The sequence below is a fragment of the Tamandua tetradactyla genome, chromosome 1, assembly GCF_023851605.1.
Source record: "Tamandua tetradactyla isolate mTamTet1 chromosome 1, mTamTet1.pri, whole genome shotgun sequence".
NCBI classification, from domain to species: domain Eukaryota; kingdom Metazoa; phylum Chordata; class Mammalia; order Pilosa; family Myrmecophagidae; genus Tamandua; species Tamandua tetradactyla.
Genome location: NC_135327.1, coordinates 206,861,596 through 206,884,521, shown reverse-complemented (window position 1 = coordinate 206,884,521; position 22,926 = coordinate 206,861,596). Strand labels below are relative to the sequence as shown.

Genomic DNA, 22,926 nt, shown 5'->3' with positions numbered 1-22,926 from the left:
CAAAGCAGAGTAAGGATTAAGGGCTGGGAATTCATTTCTGGCCACCAGGGGAGGCCTGAGGTGAGGGGCAGCAAACCCTTCCATTCCAGAGTGGTGTGGCCACAGGAAAGAGGAGCAGAGGGGGCCCACCTGGCTTTGGCCACAGAACTCAGAGCCTACATTGGGCTAGGACAGTGAGACAGATGGAGAAGTAGAAGCCCCCAACCTCCCCCCCCTTCCCCACTCCCTGCCCAGGAGGCCCGGGTCCTGCACCACCAGTCCTGCTTGTGAGGGGTTTGGTCCAGACCTAGATTTAGGGGCTGGTGCAAAGGGAAGACAGCAGAACAGATGGGAGGAGGGGACACTGGTGTGGGATGACCAGGGCACCCTGCTCTGTGGAAATGGAGGGTGGAGACGTGGGCTAGCTGTAATGGCAGCTACGGTAGGTCTCATAAATGTCACTGCAGCCAGTGTAGTGCACCCATTTGATGACATGGTCAACGTAGTTCAGCTTCGATTCAGACACCTTCAAATAGCACAGTTTGAGGCCAGAGGGTGCATATGGTACCTCAAAGTTCATGGAAATGGGAGACTTGAGCCCATTTTTTCTTGGTGGGCAGAAGCTCGTTTTCTGCTCTGCTCTGCGACTCCTTCATGCCTGCCATGCACTTGGTGTTCCACACAATGGGTTCTCGCTGGCCTTGCCCTTCGTGAGGATCACCTGCATTCCGCTTGCATTCAGTAGGGTTGGGAGTCTCACCTCAATCTGCTGGGCCAGTAGTGAGGGTTTGAAGTTGGACTTGATAACCACCTTAACCTCTAGTTTAGTGCGACCCATTTCTCACACTATTGGGATCCACTGGAAATGAAGGATGATGTCCTTTGTGGGACAAATTCTCCATCTGGTGGGTGAAGCTGATGTGCAGAGTTAGACATGCTCGGCTGCATACGCTGGTGAAAGGTGCGGTCATTGATGGCAATTGATTGCTTTCTACTCTTGCTTGTTTCATCAGCTGTGCCCTTGCCCTGCTTCCCAGTCACAATCTTGTTCTTTATCCCAAATTTGCACTCAGGCATGCCACTAAGCTCTTCATCACTACCCGGCCTGACATATGAGCACCCAGCACCTGCCCCTGTGGGGGACATGAGCAGATTCACACTCTCCAGCACATCTAGAGAGAGCTCATCCAGCGATATTTGATGCCTTCCCATTGCCAACTGATCTACCCCATCACTGGTTGGTGATCTGGGACTGCTTTTCTTTTGTCTGGTGCTGGCTCTTAATGCCCTGCTGAATGATGAAGGTTTTCAGTGCCCTGTCTCAGAGTTCTGTGGATAGCCAAAGTCTAGGATCTCATCCAGCAGCTCATATATAAGCACAAAATGGTTCTTGATGTTCTCCTCACTGATCAAAGTTGGCAGCCATTACATCATACATCTTGTAGAGGGATTCGGAGACCATGGCAGCACTGACATTCTGCCTGATGACAGCTGCCAGCCAGATATTGAACTGCTTAACATGGAAAAGGCTGACACATGGGATGTTGGAGACAGGACTGCACACCTGCTGCTGGGCATGGATAAAATGCTGGACGTTCCTCCCAGTGTCATCTTGGTAGACTTGGGAGATGAAAACACCTTCCCCTTGTGCTTATAGATGAATAACCCTCTCGTCATGGTGGCAGCTCAGTCTCCACAGTCCATCTCTCTGAATACAGACCTGGTGTCTGCGGCCCCCAGCTCAGCCGTCCGGGCCACTCTTGCGATCCCAAGATGTCTGCTCACCCCCCTCCCATGATAAGGTTTTAAGGTATAATAGAGACTTCTTTTGCCCAAAATGTGGAAGAAATGTAAGGGATTAAATACTTCTGAATTATGAAGATTCTGCTGCAAAGTGAGTTATTAATTCTTGCTACTCAGTTGTTTGTTTGAAGCAAAATCTCAAGTACTTTGTGGTTTTTTCACTATGCCAACAATTAGAGAGGTCTCATGTACTTCAATAGTCAACCCAGTTAGTGTAAAATATGAAATCCTGTTCCAGTTTGTCCCCCACTACTGCTCTGCTTGCTGTCAGATCCAGCGCCATGTGCTTGTTACTTTTATACTTAGAGCACTGACTCCAAGATAGCCGTCTTGAGGACACTGAGTATGTTTTTCCTTGGTACCAAAAATCTGCATTTTTATAAGAAAAAAAAATGCAACCTGCCGTCTGACAACTCTCTGCATCACAGCTTTGGGTGTAAGGTCTGAGAAACAGTTGCCTAACACAATGTCCTGAAGATGCCTCTCCTTGTTTTCGTCTGTGAATGTTATAATCCTGGTTCTTATATGTAGGTCTTTGACACATTTTGAGTTAATGTTTGTACATGGTATGACATTAGGTCACCCTTCATTCATTTGCATATAGTGTTATCCGGTTTTCCCAGTATCATTTGTTGAAGAGGCTGTTCTTTCTTGATTGAATGGTCTGTGCTCCCTTGTCAAAAATCCATTGGCCATAGGTGTAGGGGACTATTTCTGAATTCTCAATTCAATTCTGTTGGTCTGTATTTCATTCCTTATACTAGTTCTATGTGGTTTTGACTACCGTAGCTTTATAATAAGTTTAAAGATTGGGTAGTGTGAATCTTCAACTTTGGTCTTCTTTTTCAAGATGGTTTTAGCTATTCAGGGTCCTTTCCCCTCCAAATAAATTTGATAATTAGAGTTTCCATTTCTGCAAAGAAGGCTTGAAATTTTCATTGGAATTGCTTTTAATCTGTAAATCACTTAGGATAGAATTGACAATATTTAATCTTCTAACCTATAAGCATGGGATGTCCTTCCATTGTTTAAATCATCTTTGATTTCTTATATCAAAATTTTGTAGTTTACATCTTGATTAAATTTATTCCTAAGTATTTTATTCTTTTAGTTGCTATTGTAAATGGACTTTTTCCCTTAACTTCCTCTTCGCATTGTTCATTTATTAGTGTCTAGAAACACTACTGATTTTTACACATTCATCTTGTACTCTGCCACTTTGCTGAATTTGTTTATTAGCTCTAGTGGCTTTGTTACAGATTTCTTTGGACTTCATGTATTTAGGATCATGTTGCCTGCAAATTGTGAATACTTAACTTTTTCCTTTCCAATTTAGGTGCCTAACTGCTTTGGTAGGAACTTCCAGTACAATGTTGAATAACAGTGGTGACAGTGGGCATGGTTGTCTTTTTCCTGACCTTAGAAGGCTCTCAGTCTTTCACTACTGAGTATGATGTTGGCAGTGGGTTTTTCATTTATGCCCTTTATCATGTTGAAGGTGTTCCATTCCATTCCTAGTTTCTAAGTGTTTTTATCAAGAAGGGATGCTGACTTTTGTCAAATGCCTTTGCTGCATCTATTGAGAAGAACCTGTGGTCTTGTTTTCCCCTTTTTTCTGTAAATATGGTATGCTATATTATTGAATTGTTTTATTGTTGCATACCAGTGATAAATCCCCCTTGATCATGATATATAATTTTTTAAATACGCTTTTGGATTTGGTTTGCATATAGTTATATGGTCTTCCCAGTATCATTTATTGAAGAGGCTGTTCTTTCTTGATTGGTGTGTGCTCCCCTGTCAAAAATCCATTGGCCATAGGTGTGGGGGACTATTTTTTAATTCTCAATTCAATTCCATTGGTCTGTATGTCAGTCCTTAGGCTGGTTCCATTTAGATTTTTAAAATACGCTTTTAGATTTGGATTTGGATTTGGTTTGGTTTGGATTTTGAGGATTTTTGCATCTATATTCATAAATGATATTGGTCTGTAATTTTCTTTTCTGGCATCTTAATTTGGCTTTGATATGAGGATGATGTTGGCCTCATAGAATGAGTTAGGGAGTGCTCCTATCCAGTTTTTGGGAAGAGTGTGAACTGGATTGGTATTAATTATTTGAAGCCATCTGGTCTTGGGCATTTCTTTGTTGAGAGGTTTTTGATGACTAATTCAATGTCTTTCCTTGTAACTGGTCTGTTGATATCTTTTTTTCTTCAAGAGTCAGTGAAGATTATCCATTTGTTTCTAGGAATTTGTCTATTTCATTTAGGTTATCTAATTTGTTGGCATGTAGTTCCTAGTATCCTAATGATCCTTTTTATTTCTGAGAAGTCATTAGTTATGTCGCTCCTTTCCTTTCTGATTTTAATCATTGCATCCACTTTCTTTTTTTAGTTCATGTGAAGGTTTGTCAATTTTATTGGTCTTTTCAAAGAACTAATTTCTGGCTTTGTTAATTCTATGTTTTTATCCTCTATTTTATTTATTTGTGCTCTAATCTTTATTTCTTTTCTTCTCACTTCAGGTTTAACTTGCTGTTTTTTTCCTAGTTCCTCCAGAGATGTGGTTAGGTCTCTGATATGAACTCTCGTTTTTTAATGTAAACATTTAGGGTTATAAATTTCCCTCTGAGCACTGTCTTCATTGAAATCCCCATAAATTTTAATATTTTTGTGTTCCCATTTGAATTCATCTCAGTTATTTACTGATTACCATTATGATTCTTCTTTGTTAACTTCCATATGTTTGTGGCTTTTCCAGTTCTCTGTTATTTAAGTTTCATTCCATTGTACTTAGAAAGAATATTTTGTGTAATTTCAAACTTTTAAAATTTATTGAGACTTGTTTTGTGACTCAACATGTGGGCTGTACTTGAAATGAATGTGTATCTGACTATTCAGAGGTGCAGTGTTCTGTATATGTCTGTTAGCTATAGGTCATTTTTCTATTGTTCAAATTCTCTGTTTCCTTACTGATCTTCTCTCTAGGTGTTCTATCGGCTGACGAAAGTAGTCCATTAAATTCTCCAACAATTATTTTAGAGGTATCTTTTTCTCCCTTCAATTTTGCCTGTGTTTTGCCTCATGAAGTTTAGACTTCCTGGTTAGGTACATAATTGTTTATGATTGCTATTTCTTCTTGGTGGATTGAGACTTTTATCAACATATAGTATCCTTCTTTGTTTCTTGTTACTTATTTTGACTTATAGTCTTTTTTTGCCTAATATTAGTATAGCTACCTCAGCTCTCTTTTGTTTACTATTTGCATGGAATATCTTTTTCCATCTTTCATTTTCAAATTGTTTTTTGGGGGGTCTAAGGTGAGTCTCTATAAAACAACATAGATTGTGCTTTTTTTAAAAAAAAAAGCTCTTCTGACAATCTCTGTCTTTTGATAAGGCAAGACTTACTCCATCTTGTCCTTTATCTTTTATGTATTATATCTTTTTGTCTTTCTTTTCCTTTACTGCAACTTCCTTTTGTGAGGTAACTGATTAATCCCTTCCTCATTTTTCTTTCTTTATGTTTTTAAAATGTTTTATTTGTGGTTACCTTGGGGTCGTGTTAAATAATATGTCTGTAACCTACTAGTTTGAAAAAATGCTGACTTCACTTTAGTAGCATTCACATTCTCTATCCCCATCTCCTTCTGATTCCCCTATTTATGTTGTTTGTCACACATTACCTATTTCTATTTTGTGTGTCTGTTAAAAGGAAACATTATTATTTCTTATTCAATTGTATTCTAACTTTTACTGAAAATAAAGAGTACAGTTATAACCTGGGATACAGTACTATTAGATTTTGCATTTACCCATTTAGTTACCTTTATTGAACATATTCACTTCTTTATACTGTTACAAGCCACACTTCCCTGTCTTTTTGTTTCAACCTAAGCAGCTCCCTTTGGCAGTTCTTGTGGGAAGTGATCAACTATCTCAGTTTTTGTTTATCCGTGAATGTCCTAAACTGTCCATCATTTTTGAGGGACAGTTTTGCCATATAAAGACTTTTGAGTTAACAGTTGTTCTCCTTCAGTACTTAAAATATATCAAAATATTGACTTCTTGCCTCCATGGTTTCTGATGAGACATGGGCACTTAGTCTTATTGAGCCTCTCTTTTATGTGGCAAATAGCTTTTCTCTTGCTGCTTTCAGAATTCTCTCTTTATTGTTGGCATTTGACATTCTGATTAGTATGTGTCCTAGAGTAGTACTATTGGGGTTTTTCCTGTTTGAAATTCGTTGTGCTTCTTGGACATGTAGGTTTATGTCTTTTGTAAGAATTGGGAAATTATCAGCCATTATTTTATCAAGTATTCTTTCTGCCCCTTTTCCCTTCTCTTTTTCTCCTGGGACTCCCATGATGCTTAGGTTGGTACATATCATGCTGTGACACAGGTCCCTTAGACTCTGCTCAGTTTTTACTATTATTTTCATTATCTTTTCTTCCAACTACGTGATGTTGATTGTCCTGACTTCTAGTTAATTGATTCTTCTGTCTGTTCAAATCTACTTTGTATGCCTCTAATGAATTGTTAGTCTCCAGTATTATGTGTTTTCATCTCCATAAGTTGTGCTTTTTTTGTTTCTAATTTTCTTTTCACACATTGTCATCTTTGTATCCTTTAGCTCTATATCCATATTTAGTTTGTTTCCATCCATATTTCCCTCCATGCCCTTGAATTGACTTAGTAGACTTGTTTTAATTTTCTTTGATTTTTGTTCCAAGGTCTGTGTGTCCTGAAGTTTTCATTTGTTCTCTTAAATGAACCATATCTTCCTGTTTCTTGGTATGACTTGTGGCTTTTTTCTGATGTCTGGGCATCTGATTATTTTGACGTGTTAACTTTGAAAGTCAGTATCTTCCTTTTGTCCAGTATTTTATTGTAGATTGGCTGTCTGTTAAGGCTCTTCTTCAACCATTGGTACAACTTATACTGTACCTTCAGAGTAACTTTTGTTTAACAGCTTAGATTTTCTCAGGTCTGTTGCACCTATGTCTTGCTTGGCATGCAGTATAACTTTTAAGATTGGCCTTTTATGTGCAATTGTTTCACCTCCAGGAGATAATTTCCTTTCCCCTCTTCCTTTTCCCAGAGTCCTGTTCTGTTCTTTTTTGTTTTGTTTTGTTTTGGGGTGCATGGTCCAGAAATCGAACTCAGGAATGCTGCATGGAAGGCGAGCATTCTACCACTGAACCACTGTTCTATTTATTTTTGTTCAGATTTCCCCAAGTGGTTATGATTTCCCAACTCTTTTCCAACTCTCATTGCCCCTTTTTTATTACAATTTTCAGTACTGGGGCCTTCCCTGCCTTACAGCAGTTCAGTTTTCTCTTTCTTCTGTGAGGATTTTCTGTCTCCATAATTTCCATTTTAGGATATCCCACCCAGGAAGCCAGTAAGGGTCAGTGTCCAAAAAGACACCCATTTTTTCCTTTAGGGGCTCCAACAGTTATAGAGCAAGCTTGGCATCTGCACCTCTTGTCAACAGTTGGAGGCTCCTTTTATATGCATTGCTTGCCTACCACCCGGGGTCCACCCTGGGACTATGTGACCTTGGTCCCAGGGCCTGGATGTGCGTGCAATTCTAATCCCCTGCTATGAGTGGGTTTGTGGTCCGCAACTGCAGCGGGAAGTGCCTGGCCCAGTGCTGTCGTTGTGTTACGCTTCAGTGGTGTGGGACTGAGCGAGATGTTGGGCCTGCCTGCAGCATCCAAGTTGCAGATCTCCTACCTTCTTTTTTGACAGTTTTTTTTTCTTCTAGTCAGCATTTGTGGAGTCCTTCTCTAGTCTTCAGCATCCTCCAGAGTTCCAAGCAAGTGGGAACTGCCCTATTATTAATTGCCCTATTATTAGTTGCTTCTAAGGGGAAACTTTTCCAATATGTCATAACATCCCTATCTTGATGTCACTCTCATCTTCATTCTTGTTCACAGCTATCCTCAGAGGAATGTGCTATCCCCATTCTCTCTTTTGTTTCTTGATGCTTGCTCCTGATCAGTGCCCTTCTATCAAACACTCATTCATTCATCTCTAGGCTTCCAGGATATGACCTCTGCTGGCTCTCCTTCTCCCTTATTATTTCTTCTCCTGTTGGTGGTTTGTTTTTCTCTTCCTCTCCCCACCCTGTCTCCCTAAAAAACACTTGCTAAATTTTCCATTCCCAGAGTTGAAAAAGTTACCTTTTCTTCCATGATTTATGCATTTACATTTCCAGCCATGGACTATTTCACCAGTTCCCACATTTCAAAATGTCCATTGAGTTCTCACCATTGATCCCAGATATATCTTGAAATTTAGCTTGACTAAAAAGGACCTCATTGGCTTTCTCTCCTAAGTCTCCCATTTTTTATTAAAGAGGTCCCCAGATTTCCACATAACTATGCTCAAAACCTCAATTATCTTTAACTTCTCTTTTTTCCCATACATCAAAGTGTTCATATTCTGGGCATCAGCTACTGCAATATGTTTTATACAACTTTCTTCCTTTCAGTCTCTGTTACCAATACACTAGTACCTCCTTACCTCTCATATGGACTATTACAGTACCTTCTAATCTCACATTATTTTTCCTTTCATGTTGTCCCATACCTCATTGCTCAATTGGTATTATTAAACCACAGATCTGGTACCATCTCTTAAAAAAAAAAAATTGGAGATTTTCACCTCCCAAAATTGATTTTGTTTTTTTGGATTTTATTCTTAGAATCAGAGTAATGGCTTTTGGGTCCAAAAGTATCCTAAACCTTCATTCACTACTGTTATCACCTTCCATTCTAGAGAAATATCTTATTGACCTTACTTGCTTACCCTTAATATAGATGATGGAAATGCATTTATTTGTTTACATATGTGTTTTCTCATGCTTAAATGCATTTAATCAGAAAAGTAGTAACACAGTCATTTACACCTTTATCCAAATGAGTTTCACAGATATTTTGCTGGCGCTCTTGAGAGGACCAACTTAAAAGGGGAGAAAAGGCAAAGAGAGGAAAGGGAGCCTGAAAACAACAATGGCAATAAACACTTTTATTGGCAGGATGTCAGGGTTGTGTAGTTTATGATTTAGTTTTCTCAGCCATAACAAGAAGAAAATAGTGTGGTCTGGTTTTGCAGATGAGAAAACTTATATTTAGAGAAGTGGAGTATATTGTTCAGGGTCATACAGCCAACACGTGTTTGAACGTGGAATCAGACTCAGATCTGTTAGACTCAGAAGGTCTTCTCCTTAACCACTCTGCAGTCTTCCTTTTAGCTGAACAACTTCGTTTGAGCTTGGCCCTACTTTTTTACAAAACAGAAAGAGTGCCCCTTTTCAAACAAACCTCAGTTAAATATTGTATGAACAGTAAAGACTTCAGAGGCCCTTGTCACACACCACCACAAGATCTTTGATGCCCACAGGCTTCTTGATAATTAATTGTAATCTTTCATCATAAATTTGAATTTGTGGCTATGAAAATAAAGAGGCTATTCTCTGAAGTTCAAGGCTTCTGTTCTAATATTAGAACATACTTCCTAAGATTTGTCTAATAGCTGATAGTACAACTTCACGTGATTGTGATGGCATAAATGTGGGGGTGAAACAGTTCCATATCTGAGAAACTGTGAAGTACTGCTAAAATCAACCCCGGCTATGAGAACTTTGGCTGAGAGAAGTGTGTGAATGTAGAACTACCAAGAAATTTTGTAACCATCTCTTGGTTTAGGGTATGAATGATTTACCCACAAATTTGTAAAGTAATTATGAATCAATATTAGCAGCATTATACATACACAATGTGTATGTGTGTGTAATGCTGCTAATAGTGATTATACAAACATATAACACACGTATATATATATATAAAATGGAAAAATTATTCTGTTACAAATTAAACTGTATTGTTCTGTGCCTTTAGGTTACTAAAGGAGTAAGGTAGCGCCTTGGATATAATAAATGTATTATGTTTTTATCCTAATTTACATACTGTCATGGTTAGGGACAGGTGTCAACTTGGCCAAGTTGTGGTACCTGTTCATGTGATTGGGCAAGCGCTGGCCTGTCTGTTGCGATGAGGACATTTCATAGGATTAGGTCATGATCACGTCAGCTACATCCACAGCTGATTCCATTTGTAATCAGCCAAAGGGGAGTGTCTTCTGCAACTAGTGATGCTAAATCCAATCATGGGAAGCCTTTTAAGGAGGACTCAGAGGAGACAGGTTGCATTCCTGCTTTGGCTGGTGAGCCTCTCCTGTGGAGTTCATCCAGGCCATCCATTGGAGTCATCGGCTTCTTAGCCTGCCCTGTGGATTTTGGACTCTGCATTCCTACGGTCACGTGAGACACTTTCATAAATTTTATATTTGCAAGTGTTCCCTGTTGATTCTGTTTCTCTAGAGAACCCTAACTAATACATCTTGGTACCAGGAGTGGTTCTTAAGGAACAGAATCTTAAAAATGGGTTTTTATGAATGGTTTTCTACTCTGACTGGGCTCAGAGACACTAAGGACTCTGATTCCCATAATCAGAATGACACTCCCAATCCATGGAGTGAGTTGGCAAAGGAGATAGTCAAAATATCATCATTTGATTCTCCTAATGCTTCGCTTCTACGAAGCCAGACTCTGGGGGATAATGTTTTTGACACCTTTACAGAGTTTTGTAGAAATAAGAGTTATAGAGATGTTGGTTGGTTGTTGTTAGATACACTGTCCACATTAAAGCTTGAAAGGGATAGGCTTAAGGCTTCAAACAAGAAGCTTAAGTGCCGTCTGAAAGATGTAGAGGTTTCTATGAGTATCCTGAAGGAAAATTTTATTTCCTGTAGCCGTAGACTTGAGATCTCTGAAAATCAGACTCAGAATCTTATTGTTAGAGTAGCAACTTTACAACGTAAACTGAAATCTCAGTCTTGCATGGTGTCTGCCGTTAAAGTGAGGGCATTGATTGGAAAGGAGTGGGACCCTGAAAAATGGGATGGTGACATATGGATTGATAATGATGTTGGGGGTGAGGTTGAAACCCTAGACCATGCTGAGCCTTCTTTAGATAACCCTGTAATAGTCTGCCCTGAGGACATAGCCGCCCCACCTCCAGCCTGCTTTGAGGAATTGGCCACCCAACCTCCTCCTGAAGGGATTAGCCCTAGAGTTATTAATCCTGTTTCACCAGATGAAACGGCAAATGAAAGTCCTGAAGTGAATGGCTTGGAAGATATTTCTCATTCTTTTCATGACCCACCCCCACCACCCCTCATTTCTTCTAGACCTATAACTAGACTAAAGTCCCAACAGGCCCCTAAAGGTGAGGTACAAATTGTCACACATGAGGAGGTACGTTATACTCCAAAAGAACTGTGTGAGTTTTCCAATTTATATAGACAGAAATCAGGGGAATACGTGTGGCAATGGATTTTAAGAGTGTGGGATAATGGTGGGAGGAATACAAGGCTGGATCAGGCTGAATTTATTGATATGGGCCCACTAAGCAGAGATTCTGCATTCAATGTTATAGCTAGAGCAGTTAGAAAAGGTGTTAACAGCTTGTTTGGGTGGTTGGTTGAAACATGGATCAAAAGGTGGCCAACATTACCTGAGGTTGAAATGCCAGAACTGCCCTGGTATAATGTAGATGAGGGGATCCAGAGGCTTAGAGAGATTGGGATGTTAGAGTGGATTTATCATGCAAAGCCTGCTCTTACACCCCAGGAATGTCCAGAGGATGCACCTTTTACCAGAACAGTGAGAAATAAATTTGTGAGACTAGCACCATCATCCCTCAAGAGCTCTGTGGTTGCGCTTCTCTGTAGGTCAGATATTACTGTAGGAACTGCTGTCACTGAGCTGGAATCCTTAAACACAATGGGGATGACAGGATCCCGAGTTGGCAGAAGCCAGGTGGCAGCACTTAATCACCAAAGACAGGGTAGACGTGGGTATTATACTAGACAACAAACTCAAAGGAGGCATCAAAATTATATGACACGCAGAGATTTGTGGCATTGGCTAGTAAATCATGGGGTGCCTAGATATACAATAGAAGGGCAGTCTACTAAATTCTTGTTGGAGCTGTATAAACAAAAGAGTTCTAGGTCAAGGGAACAGAAGTCTAACCTGAATTACAAAAACACAGAGTCACGGCCCCTTAACCAATTTCCAGACTTGAAACAGTTTACAGACCCTGAGCCCCTTGAATGAAGGGGAGGCCAGGTCCCTATGGGGGAGAAACCTGTTACACTGCCACAGATTTATACTGTTAACCTTCCTCTAAGTCTTCCCCAAGGAGACCAACGGCCTTTTACCAGGGTAACTGTGCATTGGGGAAAAGGAAATGATCAGATATTTCGGGGATTATTAGACACTGGTTCAGAAGTGACATTAATTCCAGGGGACCCAGAACGTCACTCTGGACCACCAATCAGAGTGGGGGCTTATGGAGGCCAGGTGATCAATGGAGTTTTAGCTCAGGTCCGTCTCACAGTGGGTCCAGTGGGCCCCCGGACCCATCCTGTAGTTATTTCCCCAGTTCCGGAATGTATAATTGGCATAGACATACTGAGCAACTGGCAGAATCCCCACATTGGTTCTCTAACTCGTGCAGTGAGGGCTATTATGGTGGGAAAGGCCAAGTGGAAGCCACTAGAACTGCCCCTACCAAGCAAAATAGTAAATCAAAAGCAATACCGTATTCCTGGAGGGATTGCAGAGATTACTGCCACTCTTAAGGACTTGAAAGATGCAGGGGTGGTGATTCCCACCACATCCCCATTCAACTCTCCTATTTGGCCTGTGCAGAAAACAGATGGGTCTTGGAGAATGACAGTGGATTATCGTAAACTCAACCAGGTGGTAACTCCAATTGCAGCTGCTGTTCCAGATGTAGTATCATTGCTTGAGCAAATCAATACATCCCCTGGTACCTGGTATGCAGCTATTGATCTGGCAAATGCTTTTTTCTCAATAGCTATTAGTAAGGACCACCAGAAACAGTTTGCTTTCAGCTGGCAAGGTCAGCAATATACTTTCACTGTCCTACCTCAGGGGTATATCAACTCTCCAGCCCTATGTCATAATCTTGTTTGCAGAGACCTTGATCGTTTCTCCCTCCCACAAGACATCACACTGGTCCATTATATTGATGATATCATGTTGATTGGACCTAGTGAGCAAGAAGTAGCAACTACTGTAGATTTACTGGTAAGGCATTTGCGTGTCAGAGGATGGGAGATAAATCCAACAAAAATACAGGGGCCTTCCACCTCAGTAAAATTTTTAGGTGTCCAGTGGTGTGGGGCATGTCGAGATATCCCTTCTAAGGTGAAGGATAAATTGCTGCATCTGGCCCCTCCCACAACCAAAAAAGAGGCACAACGCCTAGTTGGTCTTTTTGGATTTTGGCGACAACATATTCCTCATTTGGGTGTGCTATTCCGGCCCATTTATCAAGTGACCAGAAAAGCTGCTAATTTTGAGTGGAGACCTGAACAAGAGGAGGCTCTGCAACAGGTCCAGGCTGCTGTGCAAGCTGCTCTGCCACTTGGGCCATGTGATCCAGCAGATCCAATGGTGCTGGAAGTGTCAGTGGCAAATAGAGATGCTGTCTGGAGCCTTTGGCAGGCCCCTATAGGAGAATCACAACGCAGACCCTTAGGATTTTGGAGCAAAGCCTTACCATCTGCTGCAGATAATTACTCTCCTTTTGAGAAACAGCTTTTGGCCTGCTACTGGGCCTTAGTAGAGACTGAACGCTTAACCATGGGCCACCAAGTTACCATGAGACCTGAGTTGCCTATCATGAGTTGGGTGTTGTCTGACCCACCAAGCCATAAAGTTGGGCGTGCACAGCAGCACTCTATTGTAAAGTGGAAATGGTATATACGAGATAGAGCCAGAGCAGGTCCTGAAGGCACAAGTAAGTTACATGAAGAAGTGGCACAAATACCCATGGTTTCCACTCCTGCTGCCACATTACCTTCTCTTTCCCAGACCAGAGCTATGGCTTCTTGGGGTGTTCCTTACAGTGAATTGACTGAGGAAGAGAAAACTCGGGCCTGGTTTACAGATGGTTCAGCACAATATGCAGGTACCACCCGAAAGTGGACAGCTGCAGCATTACAACCCCTTTCTGGGGTGTCCTTGAAGGACAGTGGTGAGAGGAAATCCTCCCAATGGGCAGAACTTCGAGCAGTGCACCTGGTTGTTCATTTTGCTTGGAAGGAAAACTGGCCAGAGGTGCATTTGTATACTGACTCATGGGCTGTTGCTAATGGTTTGGCTGGATGGTCAGGGACTTGGAAAGACCATAATTGGAAAATTGGTGACAAAGAGGTCTGGGGAAGAAGTATGTGGATAGACCTTTCTGAGTGGGCTAAAAACATGAAGATATTTGTGTCCCATGTGAATGCACACCAGAGGGTGACTTCAGCAGAGGAAGATTTTAATAATCAAGTGGATAAGATGACCCGTTCTATGGATACCAGTCAGCCTCTTTCCCCAGCAACTCCTGTTATTGCCCAATGGGCTCATGAACAAAGTGGTCATGGTGGTAGGGATGGAGGTTATGCATGGGCTCAGGAACATGGACTTCCACTCACCAAGGCTGACCTGGCTACAGCCACTGCTGAGTGCCCAATCTGCCAGCAGCAGAGACCCATACTCAGCCCCCGATATGGCACCATTCCCCGAGGTGACCAGCCAGCTACATGGTGGCAGGTTGATTACATTGGACCACTCCCTTCATGGAAGGGGCAGCAATTTGTTCTAACTGGAATAGACACATACTCTGGATATGGGTTTGCTTTCCCTGCACGCAATGCTTCTGCCAAAACTACTATCCATGGGCTTACAGAATGCCTTATCCATCGTCATGGTATTCCACATAGCATTGCTTCGGATCAAGGAACACACTTCACAGCAAATGAAGTGCGGGAATGGGCACATGCTCATGGAATTCTCTGGTCTTACCATGTTCCCCATCATCCAGAAGCAGCTGGATTGATAGAACGGTGGAATGGCCTTTTGAAAACTCAATTACAGTGCCAACTAGGTGGCAAAAACTTGAAAGGCTGGGGTAATGTTCTCCAGGAAGCTGTGTATGCTCTGAATCAGCGTCCGCTGTATGGTGCTGTTTCTCCCATAGCCAGGATCCATGGGTCCAGGAACCAAGGGGTGGAAATGGGTGTGGTGCCACTCACTATTACGCCTAGTGATCCACTAGGAAAATTTTTGCTTCCTGTCTCTGCTACCCTGAGTTCTGCTGGCCTACAGGTTTTAGTTCCAAAACGGGGTGTGCTTTCTCCAGGAGAAACAACAGTGATACCACTGAACTGGAAGTTAAGATTGCCACCTGGCCACTTTGGGCTACTTATGCCTCTGGATCAACACACCAAGAAGGGGATTAAATTATTGTCTGGGGTAATTGACCCTGACTATCAGAAGGAAGTAGGACTGCAACTACATAATGGAGGTAAAGAAGAGTTTTCTTGGAATATAGGAGATCCCCTGGGGCGCCTATTAGTACTACCATGCCCTGTGATTAAAATCAATGGAAAACTGCAACAACACAATCCAGGCAGGACCACTAATGGCTCTGAGACTTCAGGAATGAAGGTTTGGGTCACCCCACCAGGCAAAGAACCACGGCCAGCTGAAGTGCTTGCTGAGGGGAAAGGGAACATGGAATGGGTAGTGGAAGAAGGTAGTGATAAATATGAACTTCGACCACGTGATCAGTTACAGAAACGAGGACTGTAATGCTGTTTTGTTTGTGTTATACTATTTAAGTTGTAAGATATCAAGTTTAAGAATGAATGTTGCCCAAGGATTTGCACGCTATTCTGGAGAGATTTATGTGTTTCCAGTTATATGCAGGACAGTTGAGTATTGTCAGGTAAAAGAAAAAAATGTGTGCTTATTTGTTTTCATTTGGAAATTAAGTATGGTCTAAGGTGATATATATATATGTATGTATGTATATGTGCCAAGTTGACAAGGGGTGGACTGTCATGGTTAGGGACAGGTGTCAACTTGGCCAAGTTGTGGTACCTGTTCATCTGATTGGGCAAGCGCTGGCTTGTCTGTTGCAATGAGGACATTTCATAGGATTAGGTCATGATCACGTCAGCTACATCCACAGCTGATTCCATTTGTAATCAGCCAAAGGGGAGTGTCTTCTGCAACTAGTGATGCTAAATCCAATCATGGGAAGCCTTTTAAGGAGGACTCAGAGGAGACAGGTTGCATTCCTGCTTTGGCTGGTGAGCCTCTCCTGTGGAGTTCATCCAGGCCATCCATTGGAGTCATCGGCTTCTTAGCCTGCCCTGTGGATTTTGGACTCTGCATTCCTATGGTCACGTGAGACACTTTCATAAATTTTATATTTGCAAGTGTTCCCTGTTGATTCTGTTTCTCTAGAGAACCCTAACTAATACACATACCTAAATGAATCCTTAATTATATTATGTGCCACTTTTGGTGAAACACGAGTTACAGTTTTCCTATTAAAGGTGTGTTTCCTTATAGCTAATTAAAGATTTCTCTCTAGTGAAACTGACAGAGGAGGAAAGTCTAATATCTTTTCTTCTGATTAGTTACACGTGAAAGACTAGTGCAATGTATATTCAAGGCGTTCAAGTCTCCACAAGCAAAACCAGACATAAGGATTTTGCCATCTGTATACCACATTAACTCACAAATGGATGCTCTTTGATTCCCATGAGAAACAGTTCTTTCCTTTCATTATTATTCCATAGTTTCTTACTATGAGTCTTTCTTCATTTAGATTATATGTAATGCATTTGTATTTTGTTTAGCTTTCTTCTGTGACCTGCCTCTTATAATACTGGTCTGTGCCTCTGTCCGAGTCCCTGAGTGGTTTTGTAGCCACCACATGTACCAAAAATTGAGCCTGTGGGAAGGTATTGCAGACTATACACCAGAGCTATCCAAGACTAACAGTGAGGCACATTCTCCCCCCCCTACTTTGTTCATCTTCATAGTCTCATCAAGTTACCTGTTTTCCATCACCATCTAGAAGACACAGTCATCACTTCTGCTAGGAAACTGAAACAGCTAGGCAGACCTGTATCAGCTAGGTGGTCTGATTGACCTGTATCACAGGAATGCCCTTTACAGGTAGGCTTGCTTCCTTCTCAGTGAACAGTGGCTACACAGTTAACTGCAGGAAACTAGGGATTGGGCATTCTTAAGTATGACATGTTAATAAGTTCAAATTAGTCAGCTTCTGAGGTTCCTTTGTATATTTTATTCATTACCTGTTGTCACTTAGTGGGTCACAAACGCATTGTTCTCTCCCTGTTAAAATTGGACTTTTCTTTCTTTTTCTCTTCATTTAGAAGTTATTTGGGACTGAAAAATAATTAACAGGGCTTGAAAGTTGGATGTGTCACCGTTGGACCATTATGACTCCCAATAGTACAGTTAGAATTAAAGAATGTTTCCTTTCAGCCATTGTTACAGAGAGGCATTTTATTTCTTATCAAATATCCATTAATTTATTCGTTCATGTATTCATTCTTTCAGCTATTCAGCCAACATTTGTTGAGCACTATTCAGCCAACATTTGTTGAGCACATCTGATGTCTCAGACAGTGGTCTGGGTGGTAGTATAGCTTCAGTGTGATAGGACATTTTGTATAATAGGACTACACCCAACAGGGAGTCAGACTGAGCCAGAGACTTGGAAGGTGATTAAAAAGGAGTCAAATCAAGGAAACAAATGGAGTTATCAAGACAAAATTCAACAGGAAAGACAAACCAGTGCTGTGAAATGTGCCATGGCTAGGAGATAGCTATACACATGGGGTGAATCATTACCAGTTGGCATGAGTAAAGGGTTAAAACCCAAGAGTGGAAGGAGGAGGGGATGTCAGGAAGTAAGATATGGGAATTGCCTGGTAAGAATGGAATCTAAACAACTCTCATAAAAGATGGTTTAATTATCTTGCCCTCTAATCATCCTTTTGTGTGAATCCAGATTCTTGAACCCATGTTAACTGCTGAAAATAATGATGCAAGGATAGAAGAGACAAAGCTTGGCCCTTAAGAAAACTCACAGACTAGTAGGGGAAACAGAAGCAAAGAATTACAGAGTCATAGAGCTGGGGTTGGTGAAGGGGAAAGCAGTGTTGATGATATTTGGTATGTGGCTAGAAGGATAACAATAATTTTTCTCTTGATTTCAAAAGTACTAGGAAATTGATCTAAGGAAAAAAAATAGGCAATCAGTTTTGAAAGATACAAACTGCCTCACCGCACCGCCCCCCCATGATGATAGTTCTTTATCTTCAGAATATTCCTGTTACCTGTGGATTTCTTTGGCATCATAACTGGGGCTAATGAACATTAGACCTTTGAACCTGCAATAGTCAACCTGACTCTGCATTTTTTTTACTTGCCACCAAATGTTCCTTGAATATTTTTTACATATCATCTTTTACATATACGACTCTTCTAAATCACGCCTCAAAAGATAGGTAACCTAGTTAAATACTTGAAGTCCTGTTCTTTATTGAAATAAAATAGGGCAAAGTGTATCACTAAAGCAGCAGAATTTCCCCTGGCTCCCTAACTGAAACCAACTGCTGGAGTTTATGGTCCTACAGTGGTGGCATATGCAAGGAGTTTGAAAAGAAGGAGGGTTGGTGACAATAAATAACTTTGGAAGACACTTTGAAGTCACCTAGCTGTCACTTTTCCTATTTTTTTAGTCACCAGATGTATTGGAATCATTATTTGCCCCCAAATTCAAAGTGGAAAAACTGCAGTATTCCTGCCACCCAACTGAAAGAGTGATCAGATATCATTGATGATGCAGCCACAGTGCAACTTAAACACTCAATTAAGTCTGAATAAAATTAAAATGCAGCAGACTCACATTTTAGCTGCTTTTGTTTTAGGTGGCTAATTTGAAAATTTCTCATCATACTTTAGCATCTATTATATTTGCATTTGAAATATGGGTCCCCAGTGAGTGTACTACCTAGCCATGAGGGAGTAGCGTTTCAGAGAATTAGATCATTTTGAGACAAAGTGAAGCCTGTTTGCCATAATTGCAAATGGGGATGATGAAGAGAATAAATGTGACATTTAAAACATTATAGAACCTGTTTGAAGTATTCTCTTTCTCTCTTTTACATTACGTTAGTGATCTGATAAAGCACCCTGCCCCTTGCTTCTTCCCTTCCTTTGATACTCACGGGTCCACATAGATTTCTTTTTCCAACTCCTCTGTTTCATCCCTCTTAGAGGGACACTTTTTCTAGGCCTAGATTTAAGAAATCACCCTTGTGGGTGAAGAAAAAGGAAATGAAGAAGGAACTGGGAGACTCAGTTTTCTGCTGAATGTTCTATTTAGGGGATTGGTGCCACTTGTAAGGCATCATAAAAATATTCCAAGGTCTTGGAGAACTGTAAAAGAGCTGCTTTTTACTGGGGTGCTCCCTGTGATTGTATTCATTATTGCATTTAATATCTATTTAGCAAGTATTTGTGTAACTAATAACAAAATTTGAGTGCTTGTATATATTTATTTATTTCTCACTATAATCTTGTAAGGTAATATTACCATTATCATCTCCATGTTACAGGAAACTGAAGCGTAGAAAGATATTACATAACTTGTCCAAGGTGACTCAGCTGGTAAGCAGTGGAGGTAGGAATCAAATCTGTCATACTGGCTTGAAAGCCCAGGCTCTCAGCTGCTGTGCTCGTTGCATCACACCTATAGGGTGAATTTGTTGCCTGGAACCAAGGGGCTCCTGCGAGAGTCCCAGGCAGACCTGGATGAGTCAGTCCCCGTAGGTTGCTACATTGAAGACTTAACTTAACCTAGGAATACAGATTAATGCTTCTCTTTAATCATGTTATATTTCATATAGCAGTGTATAGTTTATAGGACTTCCAGATATAGTTTTGGCAGCTGTTATTTCTTTTCCACTTGAATTACAAGTGCCTGTGTTAGAAAAATAGTAAATTTAGGAATTGGAAATGAAAAAAGGGAAGCAAATGGGGGAAACAGATGTTTTTGTAGTGAAGCCTTGGAATTATATAAGAAAGAAACAGAAAGGGAAGTAAGTACATTTGGAACTTGTGTTTTTGTGGTGTCTATGAAAGGGGATCTTGGGATGGGAATGAAACAGCTGCAAGAGGGAGGGGGAGGAGGAAGTAGATAAATCTGAAGTCATTAAATCAGAAACATTAGGAAATGAGCAGTGTCCAAAGAAGAAAAACCTTTTAGTATGTGTACCAATTTTAATACAAAGTAATATGTTTATAACTCATTGAAATTGCAAGAAAAGGTCCTTGAAAGTTTCTATCTAATTAGGATTAATGAACGAAAATTCCATTATTAGAAGTGAAAGTGTATAAAATGTCACTGATAGTCTCTATTTAGCATGCTATCCTTAATGTTTTATTTAATATTTAAGTTGCAATTTCCCATGTAACCATTTAAGTGTTTAACTTTATCACTGATGAATGCTGTAGGAGTATAACTATTGTACATTTCATTAAGCATAGTATGGCCCCTAATGCACTTTACATTTTAATGCCATCTTTTTTGAATGACCACACAGTATTAGTCACACCAAAACAAATAATTAAGTAGTTACCATTCTCCTGTTAACTCATTTAGTCCTTCAAACACTCATCCAAGGTAATAGCCATTATTATTCCCATTTTATGGATGAAGAAACTGGGTATAAAGAAGTTAAGACACTTCCCACAATCTCTAGAAATTTGCACAACTAGAATTCAAACCCCAGGCTCTCTGGCTTTAAAACCTGAGCTCTTAACTGCTTCTGCTATGATACTCAAGTGAAATTATTCTCTTGCATGAACAAACACATAACCCATAATAATCTCTTTTCTCACTGGCTCCTACAGAACATCATTTTTGTCAGTATGTTACAGTGATTCATTGCGGTGGCTCCTGTTATGAGATATGTCTGAAATTTTACCTTTGTCCTATTTTAAGTAGTATAAGTTATCTTAAAGTTCATGATATACTTAAACTGTATATGGAGATTCTTTTGTAGCAGACTTTGATTAGAGTGATCTTTTTATCGGCTGGCATGCAAAAGTATAAATCCATGTTTTTAGGTCTCTCCCTACGATGTGGCATTTTTTGATACCCTATCACTAATTTAGCATTCTGAGAAACTATTCTAATAATGAGAAAACTTCACAATTTGCATCTTTACAGAAAATCACTCTGCACCTCCTGATGTAACCACTTACACCTCAGAACACTCGATACAAGTAGAAAGACCCCAAGGCTCGACAACATCTCGGACAGCACCAAAGTATGGCAATGCCGAGCTCATGGAAACTGGGGATGGTATGTCTTCCAGCAAATATTTTTTTCCTCCTGTGAAACTCTTAATTTCTTCTAACTTGCCTTTCTATGCCCACAATTGGGTGTGTTTCTCTAGATATACAGTAGATTCATAAGAAACCTGATAAATTAGATTTATCTAATTTTAATGAAATTCTTTATGAACCTCCAGCATAAAGTGGCATAATCACAAGAAATGCACATTTTCTTCAAGTTATAAAAATTATTCCTTGTTAGGAAAATGTAAAAGTTGCAGAAATTTGGCCATGAGGGGAAAAAGGGTTCTAGATGTTTTTGCTAATGTATGGCTACTGTTGGTTCAGCTATTAAGAAATTAGAGTATAAGTATTGAGACCATGAATAGTACTTTAAAGGGCAAGATGAAGTTAACTATAAAACAAAAGATTCACAGATATGGGCAGGTATGGTGCTTTAGCTATTGGAAGAACATCAAATGTTAGTGATTTGAGAAAATAAAGCAGTAGGAGAGTTTCTTTATTTCTCATATTTTTGTTCTTGGCATATTTCTGATTACAGTGGCTGTTTCTTTTACTTTCTTACATCATCCAAAGTAGCAAGGCTTGAACGTGAATTTTATGCTCTATTTTCCTTAATTCTGTGTCCTTCCTGGGATCATAGAAGTTATAAGAGGATCTGGTAATAAAAAGAAATATAATAATAAAAGAAAATTTTTATTTTTCAGAAAGATGGCCAAAATAATCTTGGTGTGCTCTATATCTCACTATGTTCATATTCCCTTGAGACCTGTGTGGTTTAGAGGTGAAAAGAAATTAGGAAAACCTGCTCCCAATTTCTAACATGTATAGTTCCTGTTTTTTATTATGATCAGAACAGAAAAGTTACTTGTTTTCATGAGTTATCCAGTTAATGTATCTGTAATAACTCTAGATTGCAATATGGTTGATTTTTCCAGTATGATTGACTTTTCCATGAATTTTCCACTTTCAGTGTTTGCTCTAGTTCCACTGCTAAATTCTTTGTTTATTAAACTGATCATTATTATTATTCTTATTGTGATCACTGTAATAACTGTGTCTTTGAAATTCATCGTCTTTGTCTTTGTTCCCCCAGGAAAATCCTGAATTGTATATTGTGTAGTCCAGTATCTCAGTGTGTGAAGACCCCCTGAATCAGCCTCACCAGGGGGCTCTTGTTAAAATATAGATTCTGGACCACACCTTGGGACTAACAAATGAGAAGTTCTGGGGGTGGGTCGTAGGGTGATTCTTAAATACTCTAAGCTATGGGAACCATTGGTCTTGATTTTTCTTTGAACTAAAATTAAGTAGGACACTCTTTAATGGAAAAGTTATGTTTGGAGATCACAACTAGAACTGTGGATTGTGTATTTTCTTGTATCTTCAAAACATAGAAGATATAATTTAATATTTCAGTACTGAAAGTGGCCACAGAGCATTTTGAGACTACCTATTAAAATATTTATTGTTTAGTAGTAAATTTTCCCTAAATTTTATCATGATCATTCCAAAAGTTGAGATGTGTTCTTTGTAATGCAGTACATTGGAGGTTGAGGCGCTGCCTCTAGGATTATTAAGGGAAATGAACTGCAATGAGCAGTTGTTCTTCAGAGTCTGCTGTAAATTTACCAAACCTGTATTTATCAGGTGTAAGCTTCCTTCCTAGTACCTCTCAGCAGGAGTAAAAGCTACCATCAAAGAGGATGTATTTGATCTGGTTAAATTTGTCCTTTCTCTTGTTTATGTATTTTTAAATTTAAAAAACTTCATGATTTTTCAGTTAGTTCATTTATTCAGTTT

At 40.0% G+C, this 22,926-nt stretch overlaps 1 protein-coding gene and 1 pseudogene across 5 annotated transcripts in view; one reads left to right on the top strand and one right to left on the bottom strand.

The window, feature by feature from the left end:
- Nucleotides 1–22,926, top strand: part of DIP2C (disco interacting protein 2 homolog C) — a 500,644-nt gene that overhangs the window by 317,026 nt on the left and 160,692 nt on the right. For all 5 annotated transcript variants that reach the window (XM_077151686.1, XM_077151685.1, XM_077151684.1 and 2 more), the window contains one exon: nt 20,996–21,130. In XM_077151686.1, coding sequence (XP_077007801.1) covers nt 20,996–21,130 — 135 coding nt within the window. The remainder of the gene's footprint in view (nt 1–20,995; nt 21,131–22,926) is intronic.
- On the bottom strand, nt 401–1,656 carry LOC143679829 (AP-2 complex subunit mu pseudogene; annotated as a pseudogene).